The sequence below is a fragment of the Gambusia affinis genome, linkage group LG09 (assembly GCF_019740435.1).
Source record: "Gambusia affinis linkage group LG09, SWU_Gaff_1.0, whole genome shotgun sequence".
Classification (NCBI taxonomy): Eukaryota; Metazoa; Chordata; class Actinopteri; order Cyprinodontiformes; family Poeciliidae; genus Gambusia; species Gambusia affinis.
This window is the reverse complement of record NC_057876.1, coordinates 28,339,228-28,355,682: the sequence shown is the minus strand read 5'-3', so window position 1 is coordinate 28,355,682 and position 16,455 is coordinate 28,339,228. Positions and strand designations below refer to the sequence as shown.

General features: G+C 36.9%; 2 protein-coding genes and 1 long non-coding RNA gene across 3 annotated transcripts; 1 reads left to right on the top strand and 2 right to left on the bottom strand.

Annotated features, from left to right (window-relative positions):
* The first annotated feature begins 1,718 nt into the window (after positions 1–1,718).
* Positions 1,719–4,103, top strand: LOC122836888. Its single transcript, XR_006371652.1, has 3 exons — positions 1,719–1,987; positions 2,081–2,176; positions 3,199–4,103. It is a non-coding gene; the product is annotated as an uncharacterized LOC122836888 (long non-coding RNA).
* Positions 4,104–5,201: 1,098 nt separating this feature from the next.
* On the bottom strand, positions 5,202–8,499 carry spata4 (spermatogenesis associated 4). The gene is made up of 6 exons (XM_044127321.1): positions 8,296–8,499; positions 7,659–7,788; positions 7,337–7,455; positions 6,947–7,143; positions 5,989–6,062; positions 5,202–5,374 (listed from the first exon to the last, which is right to left on the bottom strand). The coding sequence occupies exons 1-6, from the start codon at positions 8,391–8,393 to the stop codon at positions 5,282–5,284; spliced, it is 711 nt and encodes a 236-aa protein (XP_043983256.1). The 5' UTR covers positions 8,394–8,499; the 3' UTR covers positions 5,202–5,281.
* A 103-nt stretch (positions 8,500–8,602) lies between these two features.
* asb5a (ankyrin repeat and SOCS box containing 5a) lies at positions 8,603–15,646 on the bottom strand. Its single transcript, XM_044127320.1, has 7 exons — positions 15,258–15,646; positions 14,047–14,126; positions 12,488–12,595; positions 12,112–12,262; positions 11,562–11,696; positions 10,227–10,418; positions 8,603–10,090 (listed from the first exon to the last, which is right to left on the bottom strand). Exons 1-7 carry the CDS (start codon positions 15,460–15,462, stop codon positions 9,963–9,965), a joined length of 999 nt encoding a protein of 332 aa, XP_043983255.1. The 5' UTR covers positions 15,463–15,646; the 3' UTR covers positions 8,603–9,962.
* Positions 15,647–16,455: the final 809 nt, after the last annotated feature.

The window sequence follows — 16,455 nt, the reverse complement described above, 5'->3', positions numbered from 1 at the left end:
CACCTTCAGTGATCTGAAGGCGAGGAGAGGCCAGTTCGTTTAGCAACATTTATTCACAGGGTAAATCAGGTTGTTTACAGAAAATGAAAAGGAAACAAAGGAGAAGAAAATGACATTTGAAACAAGGATAAAGTGTAAGAACCACACAAAGAGAACAATTAGCATGCAAATTTATAACAAGCACAAAAAAATAAAATAATAAAATGTGATAAAAATGAAGAATGAAATAATCTTTAATTGGAACTTGCAGGAATGTTTTCAGTGCTGATTTAAAGGAACCAACTCAGAGTTGTTCCATGTAACTGAGACGTCTGCTAGAAACTTTGAAATGTAAATACAGAAAATATTTAACCCAACTGGAGTCCAGAGCAGAAAAAAAATCCTGTCAGGAGAATAAAACTAAAGATTTACCAACCAATGTTTTCATATTTAATAAGGAATTATTTTATTATAAATAAAAGTAATATTAATTTCTTGTTGATTTTTTTCAAAAATACAAAACAAAAAAATACTAGATGAAATACAGATAAATAATTTGAAAGTAAATAATTCTAAATTATTTTCTGTTGTTTTGAATTTCTAAGTGAGCAAAAAGAAGACAAAATGTAAGTTATATTCAGAAACAATTTATGATCAAGCAATTCAGGGTGAATTAAAAGCACTTCAAAATGCCTTGCTGCTGAAATGTGCTATACAAATAAAATTTGATTGATTGATTGATTGAAAACATTCAGGGATTGGAGAAAATTCAGGATGCCATTGGAATGGGAAAGAAACATTTTTCTGTTAAGAGGTCAATAAAAGAGCATGAGGCTTGGAGGTCAGACTGAGTACAGATGTGAATGCAACAAGATGTTCTATCTGTTAGTGTGAATATTGACGCGTTAAACATCTGCAGTTAAATCCTAATTTAAATCACACATGATGTAGAGCCCTTAACTCCAGACAAAACTAATGCAGGAATAATCTACTTTCATGATTTGCGAAAAAATTTAGAATTGCAAAAGTTGTATTTCTAACATTGTTGAGTGTGTAAGAGTTTATGAATTTACTATTCTATACTTTTTCTGTTGTCAGTTTGTGTCCAGGATGTGTGGGATCTGCAGAGATTCCTGGGCTTGGTTCTTCACTTTTCTGTTTCTTGTTTTCATTTTATATTTACATTCAGCAGAATCTGCAGCAGATTTTGAGTCTAAGTTAATAGAAATGGATTAATATGATGTTGGGTCTGCAGAAACAAAGCATCCAATCTGACATGCACATGACTTTCACACAGCTGTTGCTTTGCTAACAGACAGACGCGCAGTCCCAACCTTTGTCCTGGATAACTACAGATCAGCTTATTGTTGCTTTGTTAATGGGGAAGAGAGATTTGCTGCGTTGAAATGGGGGAGGGCTGTGCTTCTGTGGGAGAATCCTAAGCTTCCAAAGCTCCAAAATATCCCTTTGGCCAGTCATGTTCACACACACACACACCCTCACACCCTCACACAGACACCCACACCCACACACACACACACACACACACACGCCCTCACTAGCAGAGATTCTTCTGCTCTGGGTGCCATGAAGCTGATAGGAAAACTCAGCAGATGGTGAAACACTTTCTGAGGGCATTTTAAGGCTCTGTTGCTTTCTAACATTCAACTTGTCTTTCTCTATTTTCATCACAGATGTAATTTATTTTAATATTTTAACATGATTTAAGGCCTATATTTTCTATCTTAGATTAACGTGTTTACATATTATTTCATAATAGGCTCCTTGAAAGCCTAAGCTACTGCTTGTTCTTATTACCAACAGAAGAAACCAAAGAACCTCGCACTAAGCTTATTAATGTGTCCTGGTTGCTCTCCAGAATGGGCTTTCCAGTTGCCATAGCAACCAGGCCTGCGATATTGCTTAGTTGGAGAGACAAGTTGGTGCAGGATAAATATAAACCTTCTGCTGTAACTGTTGTGTGAAGCAGCTTATCCCGTTTGTCATTGTTAGTTTTCACAATATGAATATTAATATGACTAATATGATAAGTTTGACACCTAGGATCCTGATTCTGATTTTCACCGTCCCTCATCTCCAGAAGTTAACCAGCGGCGGATTCCTCCGTTCCAGTGCTGGTATGTGTTCACGCCCAGTCAGGTTGAGGGAAATCTAAAGGCCCTGAAAGATTAAGGAGGTCAGTTTGTAGCTCCTCTAGGGGAGGTTGTGAAAAATAAACACACATTGTCATTAAACCAGAAGGGGCTGCTGCATGTCAGATGGACAGAGAAAGTCTGATAAATATGTGCACTTATAAAACAACAGAGCCTTTTTTCCATGACATTAAATCAAATTGAACATGTCTTGTTTATGTCATTTAGGATTACCAACGTGATTTTCATTTGGATTTCCGACTAAGTGTCAAAGTCTTTTATTACTTTAATCATATTCCAAAACATACTTTCATTAAGATTTCTTTTCCTTTAAACAATGAAGGACTTGAATCCTTTAAAAAGACAGTGGACATCATCAGAGTTCAATGGAGGCACAACAGGATGTATTTTAAGGCAACCTGCTTCCTTGAGTGACTTTATGGGATGATTAAAATAAATTAAAAAAAAAAACAAATCGGGGAAAATGTAAAGACTACATCTAATACTTGAGACCCCTAAAAACAATTTTAAGCACCAAATATGTATATTTAGTTCAAGCACCAAATATACTCTAGCATGGTACCACAGCAGGAGCTAACATCTGGTCTTCCTTATCATCTTGGGGTTCAACCTGAATCTTGCTCCTGAATTGGTTGTTTTACAAACGCCAGGCAATAACATGTTAAAGTATTTCAGCTTTGCAAACTGCATTTTCTTTCAAATATTTTAGGTATGCTGAATACAAATCTACAAATAGGCAGAATCTGTGAAACATTAAGGACTTTGATTGAAAAATATCAAATGTCACCCAGAATCTCATCACTATAAAGATAATAACAAAAACAATATTGATTGTTTTTTCATGATATTAGATATCTTAGCGAGAAAAAGCCTGTAAACATAAATTCTATTATAAGAATTCTATTATGTTTCAAATTATCAAATTTGTGATAATTTAAAGTTTGTTATTTTCTACAGGATGTTTGTTGGAATTCAGTTTTAATTTAATGTTGTTGCTTAAATGAAGTTTATCACTGACCAATCAAATGTGTTTTATTTGCTTTAGTGGAGCAGAAAAACACTTTTCAACTGGATGACATGGCAGCTCAGCAGGCTGGGCTGCCTGAGTGGGATTGCCCCCTGTAAGCGACAGCCCAGAGTCAGCTGAGGATGTGGAGATCATATCATTACAGCATTGTTCTATCTCTCTGTTGAAAGCGCGGCTCTTAGACCACAGGAGAGGCCAGGCACTCTGCCAGAAACACTTATCATCCTGACATCCATTTCTCACTGGCTTCACAGCTCAACTGTACTTTACGCCAAGCTTTCATGAGAGCTCAGAGGTTTGGGAGCAGAGAAGGCATCTTAGTCCAAATGACTGTGAAAGGGTTTGGCACCAGAAACAGTTTAATCTGAACCAGTCAGTGTGCAGAATCAAGATCTTTTTGTCAAAAATCACACTTTTTTTCTTGAAAAGCTGTGGAATCATAAATAATTTGACCCACACATAATAATCAAAAGACCCAGAAAGAGCTTCAGTGTTTTAAAGGCATTCATTCATTCATTCACCGTGCCAGAGAAAAGCCTGCTGGGTCAAGAACTAGAAATTCATGAAAAAAGTCACTATGCAATCCTTTTGTAATTTTAAATATGTTTCTTACATCTGTGAATATGAGTACAATAAGCATTTTTCTGATGCATTTGTCTCATCATTACTAAATGATTGAAAGCATAAAAGGCTCTGGTCAGACTGAATAAATCAGTAGTGGACAGGGCTGTAAAGGTGTCGACCGCTCTGTAATGTCACCTTTTTTATTTTAAACATAAATGACTTCTCTAGCTGTTTCCTTGCATCATTTGTCCATCTGAAACATGCACACCAAACCATTGAACTTTGACCCAAGGGGCTGGCTCTTATGTGTTGTGCCAAAACAGTCATAAATTAAAATATGCTTCCCGATGAGGCTTGTTTGTCAGATTAAAGGAATCTTTTGAAAATAATAACATTTAAGTTGATATTAAAGAGACTTTTCATTATTTAAACAGTTTATTTATTGGTCTGATTTAATCTTCTCATTTTAAATGTCATATTTTTATTAGTTGTATGTAGAAAATCTTTGTAATTCACAGAATTACAGGCTTTCAAACGTCCATCTGTGCGTAATTAATTTATAGACTGCCTTTAAAATTCTAAAATAAATGGACTTTTTAGCAATATTCTAATAGAATGGGTCTGCAAATTTGACTATTCATTTTTCATATTTGCCACACATTTTCTTTGGGATTTTAGGTTCTAACACATTAATTTGAACTATTTTTTTAAACAATTGTCTGCATCTCTGGCTGCTTGTTTTGGGCCTCTGTGCTGCTGCAAGGAAAAGCTTCTCCCCCGACTCAGTCCTCTGGTTTCTTGCATTTATCTGCCTCTGTGTTTCCTCTCATCCTGTCTAGAACTCTGTCCCTGCTGAATAAATCATTTCTAAAGCACGATGCTGCCACTTCCATGTTTAACGATGGAAAGGACGTGACCAGAGTAATGAGCCACTCTAGTTTTCTGCCACAGAATTTGAGTTGAAACTCAAACATTCAGTTTTAGTCTGATTTGAGCAGATCACCTTTTCCTACTTGCTGTTGTGCCGTTTCTCCTTCCATGTTTAGATGATGCATTGCTCCAGGAGATATTAAAATTTTAGGATATTTTTATGCAACAAAACTGGAAAAGTGCAAAGGGCATGAATATTTTTCATGCAGTGTTGGCTCTTACTTTGCCCTAAATGGGTAAAATTGTCTAAAAACATTGTGGATACTTTAAATTTCCAAATTTAAAAAGATTAGATGACAATTTTAGGTATTTTGTAGCTACCAAAAGATAAGATAGATCCAATTAAACTAAATACAGTGTTGTGTCTACATGTTCATTGAAACACAGCACAGCTAACTTTTTCCAAATCTCATTTAAAATGTCCTTTAAGGAAATAAAACTCTGAGATGGCAGTAGTGTTATCATGGTGGAAGGACTTCTCTTCCAACACAATTAAAAGCTTAAATCACTGCTTTATGAAACATACAGATTTTTGAGAATGTTTTATTTCTGAGGGCTAAATAGCATTAAAAGCGTTTTAGCCTTTATGTTAGAGGTTGATGGTCAGTCATCCTGATTCTGGCTCTTTTGAGGATTTCTTTTTCTTCTTCTTCTTCTTGTCTTTATTGTTTGACTGATCTGTCTTAAAAAGAGGAGATAGCTGCAAAAGAAAAAAAAACATCAGTGAACTCTGCTGGTTTCAGTATATTAATAGATTTCATGGGAATTAATGAATTTGGACTGGATTAGATTGTGTTCAATTTAGTATGAATTAAAAAAGTAAGAGCTGTGTGCAAAAAAGAAAGCATTATCAATGTGTTTTATTTTCATTATTTTATGGTAATTAAATAAGCAGCTAGTTGGGTGGCTAAAGTGAGGGACCAGTATAAAATGAACTTCAAAACATTCAGTTATTTCTTTTAAAATACCTATTAAGAAAAATATAGTGTTTCTGTTTAACCTGTATAAACTCTCAAGGTTCCATAAGAATAGTGGCAGCGCAGGTTCATTTATGAACTACATGCACTGTTTTATTTTTCTGACAGCTGCTGTCAAAATGACCACACAATGCTGCCACCTACTGGTACAAACAGACACCGCAAAAAAGAGGCTCTGTACCATAAATGAAGCCACATTTCATTGTTTGTTTTTCGGACTGTTTTATAACTAATAATGATTCTTTGACATAGTTTTACTGAGAGATTATACTTCACCAATTCTGCAAATCAGTTCATGAATATTCACACTGTGATGCAGCGAGTGTGAAAGGTTCACCATTGAATTTCTGACAGGTTGGTTCACTTTTATCTCCTTGTAGGAAACAGGAGCTTCTCTCCATGTTGACGAGTCTGAAGAAAGAGAAAATACAGATATGGAATAATGAAACTAAGTATATTTTATCAGTTATTAAAACACATGGAGTCCTCATTTTTATTTGACAACAAAGAAACATGAACTAAGAATATCTATAATAAACATGAGACACACTGCAGTGACATGGTGTGGACAATCCATGCTCAGTGCTGCAGGGATTCACCATCTCTTTGTTTTCATAAGACTTCTGACTGTTTGGGAGACAGACATATATGTCAATTTTGGTGAAAAAATATACCCTGGCTTTATCTAAATAACATACATAAGAAAACAGGGACTACCTGATAATATAATTTTACCACTTTCTGATTTCTGTCATGATTCCAATCTAATAATATTAACTGTTAAAACGCTCTAAAGTTTGACTTCTATCTCTGGATTACAGAAAAGATCAAACATAAATAGTAAAAGGACAAATGTCATATTTTGGAGTACCTATAAATACTGAAGGGATAAGATATTAATCTTTCTATTGTTTGTAGACAGTTTGTTCATTTTAAGATCTTTTTTGCCTCAGAATGAGCAGGAATGTGGAAGTATGAAAACATGATGTAGATTATCCAGCATGTGGACTCTGACCAGTGTGTCTCTGGAAAAGAACGGCAGCAGCCTGGGGGGAAACTTAAAGTCTTTTTGGGGTTTATAGTTTTGCTATTTATGCTTATAGCATATAAATATCTGCAACAATAAACAAATATCCAAACAAATGTCACCCTCTTACTGACAGTCACATCTTAGTTGATGTGACTGTCATCTTCTACCAGTTCATCTAAATTATGTGAAAACTAACTGTTGCTGCCACCTTTGTAAATTTAATCTAAAAGACCAAGAAAGACCTGATGACCCATGAGTGACCCACCGGTGGGGAGAGACCCGTCTGCTGCTGTTTGTTCCAGCTGCTTGTCGCCCCTGTTGATTTGTGCTTTCCTCTGGTTTGAACTGACGTCTGACTCGGCCATGATCCCTGCAGCTACCAAATTGTTCCCGAAGGACCTTGACGATGTGGAGCGAGTCAGTGAGGAGTGTGGTGACTGCTGACCCTGGGCTTCTGTGACACTGAGAAGAGAGTGAATAGTTGGTCATCTGTTGACTTTCTTCTTTACTTTACCGAGAAGTGATTTTTTGGATGTGACACATTAAGTACGGTAGGTTTAAATACAAAAACACATCAATACCTTGGTAAATTCAAAGAGCAACATCATAAGAAAAGAAAAGATAAGATAAGATAACCAGGTTTAACTTATCTTACTTCTGATCGGTCAGCATCGTGTAAATCTCCTGCACTAACGCCTCAGCTGCTCCTGGTTCACAGTGTATACTTCCATAGATTGTTTCCTTAGATAGCTCCAGGTTCTTCTTCTTCAAAAACTGGAGCGATAACAATTTTGAGCACAAATAGTCCATAAAAATATTACAATGAGTTCTCATTAAAAATATATTTTAAGTTGTTTTATATGTATAATATTCCTATTTTAAAGGTTTGTTTGCATGTATATTTGATCTATTTTACCCACAGGCTAACTGCATGTGAAAAACATCTCGTTATATTTGTAGATTTTAATAACTCTTACCTTCTGTATCCGGCTCCAATTCTTCTGCTTGGAAGAAAATGATACTCCGTTGTGATATGAGTATACTGAGATGTCATGAGGGAAATAACGAGAAAATATCTCAGCAACCAGGTAACCATTGGACAAATCCCTGGAAGTGGAGAGGACACCATTAAAATGAGTTGTGGAAGGAATTAAATGTTCGTTAAAATAATCAAAATATGAATCAAGTACATTCATTTGTAAATGCAAAATTCAATCATTAAATTCTAACAGCAGTAATGCATGAGAGACATGTTGCCTTTATTTGAACAAAAACAACAAATCTCTTATTTACTTAGAAATAAATGCTTACTCATTAATTTAAGCATCAGACTGTTCTGTATTAAATAAGAAGAAAGCTATTAGATTATTTTATATTCAAATCTTCTCAGGTTACATACAGCTTAAAAATTGTTCTGATCATATCTGTACGCACAGGTAGGCTGACATTTCTAGAGGTTTTGGAAGAAAGCAAACTGTATTATTCATCATGAAGCAACTAATTTTAAATAAAAGTTAGCCTGCATGCAGGGGAAAAGATGGTGTTACATTTTATCAGTTTGGAGCAAATATTTTTATTATACTATATTATCTAAAAGTGAAGTTATTGATCTACCTTCGCAGATTCTTTGGCTGAAATGATAGTTCCAGATCTTGGAGCCACTTGATGACTTCTCTGTCAACTCCTGTCATTTGACCCTGAGAATCAGACATTTTCCTCAGGTAAAGATGAATCAAGATGAGCTCTTGGAAACCGCTAACATTTACTCCACCGGCAGTTAAGCTTTCCCCCGAAATGGCCTTTTTCTGTTTTTGCGTTTCTATGGCAACCAACCTGGCTTCTCGTTCTCGGCTTAACCTCTGCTGCCATCTAGCGGATAAATAACAGTTTTGACGGGAAATACAAAGCAACGCGTTTCTGAATATTACATTATATTCAAAGGCGCACAAGTTTTATTTCACCTACAATTGAAAATGATATGTTTCAGTCTAAATGTTTATTCTTCAATCAATGTTATATAAAGGTTATTTATCAAGGCAACATAAACAAAAAAAAAATCATGAATGCACAAGAGTCAACTTTAAATCATCAAGTGTTCAGTGCTTACAATGTCAAATAAAATAAACTTGTTCATGTATACTGTAGTGTGCTATTATTACATGAAAACCTCTTAAAACAATATTTTTCCATTATAAAGTGCTCGTGTGGTTTTAGTTGCTTGAACTAACAAGGCATCAAATACATGTGAAGAACAAAAATGAAGTGATTTTTTTATGGCATCTGGTAGGATGACTATAATCAGACTAAGGACCCCTAAAAGTTACAGCAGAAATTTCCTTCACATTCAGTAACCTTACTGTAAGCTTTATTCACATACACTCGCAGTCAGAAGTTTACATCCATGCATTGTTGATTTGAACCATAATTATTTTACACACTTAAAACTTCTGAGGGGTTTTAAAAACATAAACTGGGGGCAGATGTTTGAATTATTTGTGGATTTTTTGTAATCTACTCACAGTAAAAAACAAAATAAATAAAATTACACATGCAGGCTTAAAAATTAAGATTCACCCAATAATGTTTGGATAAATGTTCTTTAGTAATTTGCAGGGAAACCATTAATAAGAATCTGACATGATTCTGGTTAGATATTTAACCATTCTTCCTTTTAGAAATGGGAAAGTTTGTTGTATTTTTCTCTGTATGGACTCTGCTTTAAGCATAGTGCATGAATTATTGATAGAGCTGAGGCTGGGTGATTAAAAAAATTATTCAGCCTGTTTTATATATTACACAGCTGGTGCCGGTGTGTGTTTTGGGTCACTGTCCCATTAGACCTATCCTGCTGTGTCCAATTTTCACTCTTCTCAATCACACTGCCCAGCTAAAATGAAAGACAGGAGTACATGTACAAGAACAACCAACACGACTCCAGCCTATCATTAAGTGGAAAAAACTAAAAGACGGAAACCATGTTTGGCATAGACTGACCAAGAAAGACCGTCTACAGCTACAGGGTCACAACTTGGACGCAGTTTATATGACATTGATTCTGATGATGGGTGGATGTAAAGTTCTGATCTGAAGAGCATCTTTTGGTTGGCTGGTGCAGTTAAGTACTTCCTTTATTCAGTTTCTGCTCTGTGTTTGGTTGAAATAATCCCTTATGGTTTGTTGGGACCACAGCATTACAGCCAAACCAGTTCTGATGTGTTTAGATTAGTAAAAGGCATATTTCATAGAGTCCATTTAGGCGCACGGTGTCTTGGTTCTGCTGGTCATTGGTACTGCAGGTAGTTCTTGAGCCTGTTAGGAAGAGGAAGGTGAGAAAGAAGGTGGAGTCTGTCGCGGCCAACGCAGCTTCTGATGCACTGACGACACAACTGGCTCAGCAGGCGCGGCGTAGCTGTGAAAAAAACACAAAAATCTGACCTGAAAATTGTTTGTAACAAATTAGGAAACAATGACGCTTTCACTGGAAGCAGCCTGGATGCGAGGAATCATGAAGCCACGTTGAAACGCAGGTCAGCAATGAGTCGTACCTTCGTAGAGCAGCAGGAAGCCCTCTGTCAGGCTGCTGGGTGGAGCCACATCTACCGGCCTCTGAAACTCTGTGTTTCTGGCATTAATATCAGCCCCAAAGTCCAGCAGCAGCTTCACCACGGCTGTGCAGTCCTTTTCTGCTGCTGCGTGTAGAGGCGAATCCAAGGATTTGCCTTTCTGAACGTTTGCACCTGTATGAAGAACAAAATAATGATCTGAGATCAGATTGAGGTCATGTACAGCGTTTTCTTCATTCACCTCATTTCACATAAAATCCTTTAACTCTGAGAACCTTTTCATCTCATTACCTTTAATCGCAAGTAACAAGATTATAAGCATGAACAGTCAGCTGAAAATAAGCTGTATAATATGTTGTGTGTGGACTGTTTTCTAATAACAACCATTCTCTCCTATTCATTCCACTTGAATTTGTTCGTATTTTGATAAGATAATTGTACAGTGGAAGAAAAATGATGTATGATTTTCACATCTAATAAGGAATTAGTTTGGTGTTCATCTGTAATCTAATATGTTCTATAACTATAACTTTTTACATCACTTTACCTGTTATGTATGATCTGGTATATTACTATCTATGAAACAGGTTTAAATGTCCTATACACTTCTGGAAATGTGAAGTACTCCTACATGGGCAGTATCATTTACTCTTTACATTTGCCCTGTAGTAGTATTTAAATTATTGAGCATAATATTGAGTGCATGTTCCACCTTCTTGTCTACTGCTTTTATGTTTCATATTTTTGTATATTTTATTCTATTTTTCAATTTTATTTTTTATTTTTTGACATTCCTGTCATGTTTGTACTTGTGTATGACCTTCAAACATCTGGAAATTTTTCTCAGGCATGAAGCAAACTGGTGCAGCTCCATAATTCCCAGTATCAAACCAGAAACCAGTGTGTATCAGAAGTTTCAGAAGCCATGACGTCATCATCATCTGGGCTTACCCTCGTTGTTTAAAGCAATAGTAATTATTCTTTTGATTTTGAAACAAATAAATGTCTGACATATTCTCTCTCCCATTATTGTAGAAATGAGCAAATAGACATAATTTTGGAAAGCATAACGGCCCTCAGAGAAGAGAAGTTTGGATTATTTAAAGGTGTATTTGTCTTTTTATTTGGTGTATGTAAACTTCTGGATTCAGCAGCATTAAAGTTTTTAGACTCTTTTTAGACTCTGTAAGAATGCATTTCCGCAGGGTAAGGATTTATATCCTAACCTTTCATATTCTGCTTCTACTTGTGTGGATGCGTAGGACTAGCATCTGTCTCTGAGGAGATGTAAATATCCACACTGTGCTCCCAGCTAACCTTCCTTCAGGAGTTTCCTGGCACACTCCAGCTCTTGGCAGACGCAGGCAGTGTAGAGTGCTGTACCCAGGTGAGGAATGTCCATGTCCACATCGGCCCCCCAAGTCACCAGGGCCTCAACACAACCATAATGACCTGGAAGTAATGGAGCATGAAGATAGTAATCAGTATGCGACAATGTGAGGTGATTCTCCAAGCTGTCTTCTCCGGTCAGGTTCATTTATTTTTAAAGCTGTGGATTTTTTTTTTTTTACACTGTAGGTCATTTAGAAAAAGTGTTGTAGCAGAGCAGGAGACATAAACACAACTTGAAATATGGGATTGAGTATAAGCCCAGATAAGGAGAAATATTGACAGGGAAAACGTTGCAGGCCATCAATGAAGCTACGCTGCTGTTTCTCAGCTAGAAAGTAGAAATATTTTCTTTTTCTTTTATGACGATTTCTTTGGATGGATTGTAAACAGCTTATGACCTGCTAAAGCAGTTTTTCACCCTTTAATGTTGGCTTTAGGCTCTCTTTTCAATACACCATATTCTGTCATGTTATACCTTTGCTGGTCGCTTCATGTATTGGTGAAGGTTGGTATACAAGGCTCTGGGGTTTTGCTCCATTTTCCAAAAGGATTTCAGTGCAAGCCACACTACCCACCATACAGGCATTGAACAGAGGGGTGACTCCATCAATTGTAGATGCATTGACCTGTAAAAACATTTTTATTGTTATTTTTAGCCCATCTTTAACAATGCAGGTTGACTAATGGCAAACGCCAGGGGGAACAATTTAATCGCTCTACAGTGTCCGTAGATGGAGAGCAGCACATCTCTCATTTGTTATCCCCTCCCGGAGTTTCCCATCCATGGAAATTACATTTGACCTCAGCAGAATGGCAACATTAAAGAGTCTCCAGGCCAGAATGTGACTTACATTCGCTCCTGCATCAATGAGCGCCCTGGCACAGGCAACATGGTCTGCAAGGCAGGCCTCATGAAGGGGTGTCACATGGTCTATAGTCATAACATTCACATTGTGACCCTGGAAACACAGCACAGCAGCAGTCAGAGAGACTTAGTGGGAAAATTTGTTTTAAGAAGCACTCTGCATCAGACGCGCTCTGTCAATCTCCAGTGGTGAACAATGGGAATTACACGAACATTATCAAAGCTTATCTCCTCGCACAACACAGAGACATCATCCTCAGTTACAGCTTTGAGTGATTACTGTGACTGCAAAGTCACATTTCAACTCCACAGATTAATTAGCCTGCTAATTAAAGTGAAGCTCAAACTGAAATCTGGATAAAATTCTAGTAATTCACCATGTGAATACAGTCATGTTGTCACTGATGTGTCTGAAGTGGACAAAGCATCTCAAACTTCATCGCATGGTCTTCAGTGAGTGAACAGAGGAAGAACAAAATGAAGATTGCAGTTTTTCAGTTTTTTATTTCATTTTGCATTGAGACAGTTTTGGCCTCTAACACAGACAAACCTGAGGCCTGCAGATCCTGGGGCAACAGAACACACATCACAATGAGTCTCAACTTCAAACAGAAGTTCTGGGATCTTTCTGTGATCAACCAACACAAAGCAGTGCACTATAAAGTCGAGGGAGAAAGATGCATAATTCTTTCAACTTTTTTATGTTGAGCAATGGGATAAAAATGTGGCATGACTTTGTAGAAATACCTTTCCCATCAGTCAAAATCTTTTGGGTTATTTTCTTACAAAGGTTTGACATCTTGACCTTGTTTTCTTGTGAAATAACTCAAACTCAGTTAGTTTTGAAGGGTGTCATCCGTACACAATAAAGTCTCACCAGTGATTCACCATTAAAATTTGGTCTGGTTAAAAACTGGGCCATTCTAACACAGACATGTTTGATCTAAACTCTTTTGTATGTCTAAGGTAATTCTGACAGAAAGCGAATGAGTCTTTGAGATCCCGTCTTAGTTTTTCTTTCAGAATTGTCCCATATTTAGCACCCCCACTGCATGATGCTGCCTCCACCATGTTTCACTGAAGGGATGGTGTGTTTATGTTTTTGTGTTTATTTTATGCAAGTTTGATTTAGGCTTGGTCTGATCATAGTACCTTCTTCTATACACTTGCTATCTTTGTCTATTCTTCTGTAAAGCAAAGATTTGCAAAAGAATTAGTTAACGGGGCTAAAAAGTATGCATGACAATTTTACAGTTTGTTTTGGTCTGTCACATAAAATCTCAACAGAATTCATTTAAGTTTGTGCTTTCGATGTGACAAAACTGCAAAAAAATGTAAAGGATGTAGATATTTTTGCAAGGGACTGTGTATGCAGCTCACTATGACTTCTACCCGAAACTTTCCACTTCTCTATTTCTTTATCAGACATCAAGTCTACAAAGGCACTGAGCACAATTTAACAGCACCAGAGGTGGCAACAAAAGCCCAACATGCGTGCAGATAAGGGGACAGACATTACCCTCTGAGAGATTGTGTTCCCTTCACCTGTAAAATGAGGGTCCTCAGGGCGAGGAGGCGGCCCTGACTGGCAGCATCGTGGAGGGGTGAGCGGTCCGCCCAGGATCCTGCAACAGGAATATAAATTCACATTTATTCCAGATTGATACATCATGTTGTCCAGAGGAGAAACACGACCTTTAGAAACTACAATGTGGAACAATACAAGAACCTGTCTCTGTGATGCTTAATCCAACAAGACATATTGTTTTAGCTGTATTGCTTCTAACCTTTTGATATATATTCAAGTCAGTATTGTCTAAAGTGAATTGCACCCCCACTCCTGATCCCCCCACACCACACACACACCACACACACACCCCACACACCTGAGTCAATATCCAGAATAACAGCTGATGCATTCCACACGCTATCATCTTCATTATTCTCCTCCTCCATTTTCATCATAAATTATAGATAACAATCAACTGAACTTCCTCCTTTTATTCATGCAGCATATTTTCCTCAACTGCCATTTCAAATACAGACATATAAAGAGACATCAAACAGATTTCTCCTAACAAGGAAGACCGTATCTACAGGAGCGTGACTAATATCCTGATTTGAGCTAATTGGTATTCCCTTTGAGTGATAGCTACAGATTATGTTGTTGTCGTGTCTGTCTTGCCCCAGAATGTGTCTCCGGTGCGCTTGTCCCTGAGAGTGTGGAGTGTTGTTTTGGTTGCTGTGTGAGTGTGACAGGGTGCACTGCATAGCTGGGAATGGAAAGTAGGGCAGGCTGAGGGGGGTGGAGGGAGGGGCAGAGGGAGGATATCATGACTGGGTTCTATTATTATATTAGACAGAAAGCTGCTGGGCTGATCAAGTCTTCGTTTAAAATGGAATACTTCAGGATTTATAAGTGGCTATTAAGCATGAAATGAAAGAACAGTAGGCATTAATTCATATCCCTGCTATAAATGGGCATATAATTAATGGCTTTTATAGTAAATGGATAAGTGAAATGGTATTTATAACACAGAAATTGTGTAAATATGGTGCATGTGCCCTTGATTTATAACCAGGAGGATTTCTTACGTCTGACCTTAGAGGTGATGTCAAAAGTGTCACCATGAGACTCCCTTAAATACAGACGTGTAGTTGTGTCATATTTCACATCATATTCTACTTCAAATAACCCAGTTTTATGATAAACAGCTTCAACACAGTTATTCAAAAGCTTTTCTCCAGGTACTCACTGTGTTGTTGACCGTAGTCATAGAACTCTGCTGATATCCGGGCAGCTTCTTTACGGTTCCCACGTACTATATAGAAGTATGTCAGCAAGTTGAGAGAAATCTTAACAAAGAGCTTGAAGCAGAACAGTGCCAAAATGCTAAGATAGACATTGGACAACTGGACTGCGAAAGGCTTGTTGGTGAGTTCCACCGCTCGGTCTGACATTTCCTCAACAGAGCTTTGCTTATGAAGAAGGCAGGACCAGATGCTGCTCCAAAAGGCACAAGAGTTGTCTACTTTTCTTCCACTGTACTCTCTGATCGGCTGGACCTGACAGAGTGCAGCCTGCAAAAAAATGCCCTGCAGCTGCTACTGGGCCTGAGAGCAGCTACTGCAGTGTTATTAAACACTGCCTGTGGGTGTGTGTGTTCACAACTTTTGAAAACTACAGAAGTGCCTGTTTGGTCATGAGAATCTAACCTTTAGTAACAGTAAATTATAAATATATATGCTTCAAAAATATGGTTCTTGTAAGATTTAATAAATGAGTTTTGAAGAATCTGCATTTTGTTTTCAAATCTAATAGTACACATTCTTTTAATCAATCAAATTCTTAATGCACACTGTCTCCAAAAATACTCATTAGAGGGTAAAAGTAATTAACCATATTAGGAAAAGAGCAAAGAAGAAAAAGACATTGATACAATTATGTTTTATGGATCTTCTGGTGGATTTAAAAGCAAATGTGTCAATTTGGTTTGGCTTAGAATAAAATAGAAATTGTCTTTAATGTCCCACAAGAGTGAAAACACCAGACATAAGTAGAAGCATGCATAGTCGCACAAAAGAAAAAAGCCATAAATAAGAGGAGAAACTGTGCAATAAGGGCAAATTTACAATGAAAATTAATACGGTACAGTTATTCAACTCAACATTCTCAGATTAAAAGAAATGTACAAAGATATGTGCAAATGACTATTAGATATAAAAGAAAATAAATATTTTAGTTAAAATATTGTTGCATTTGTTTTAGTTAGTCTTACAACTACTTTACCAGATTTAATACTTATTTTCTTTTTTATAACAGTTATTTGAATAAAATGTAAACTGGAGTTTGTATTTGTCTGTTACTGCACTTCTCAGTTTCCCATCATCCGTTCTTGGAACGTGTATCACCATTTCACAACAGTTCTGTTTCCTCATCCTGTCAGACATGTT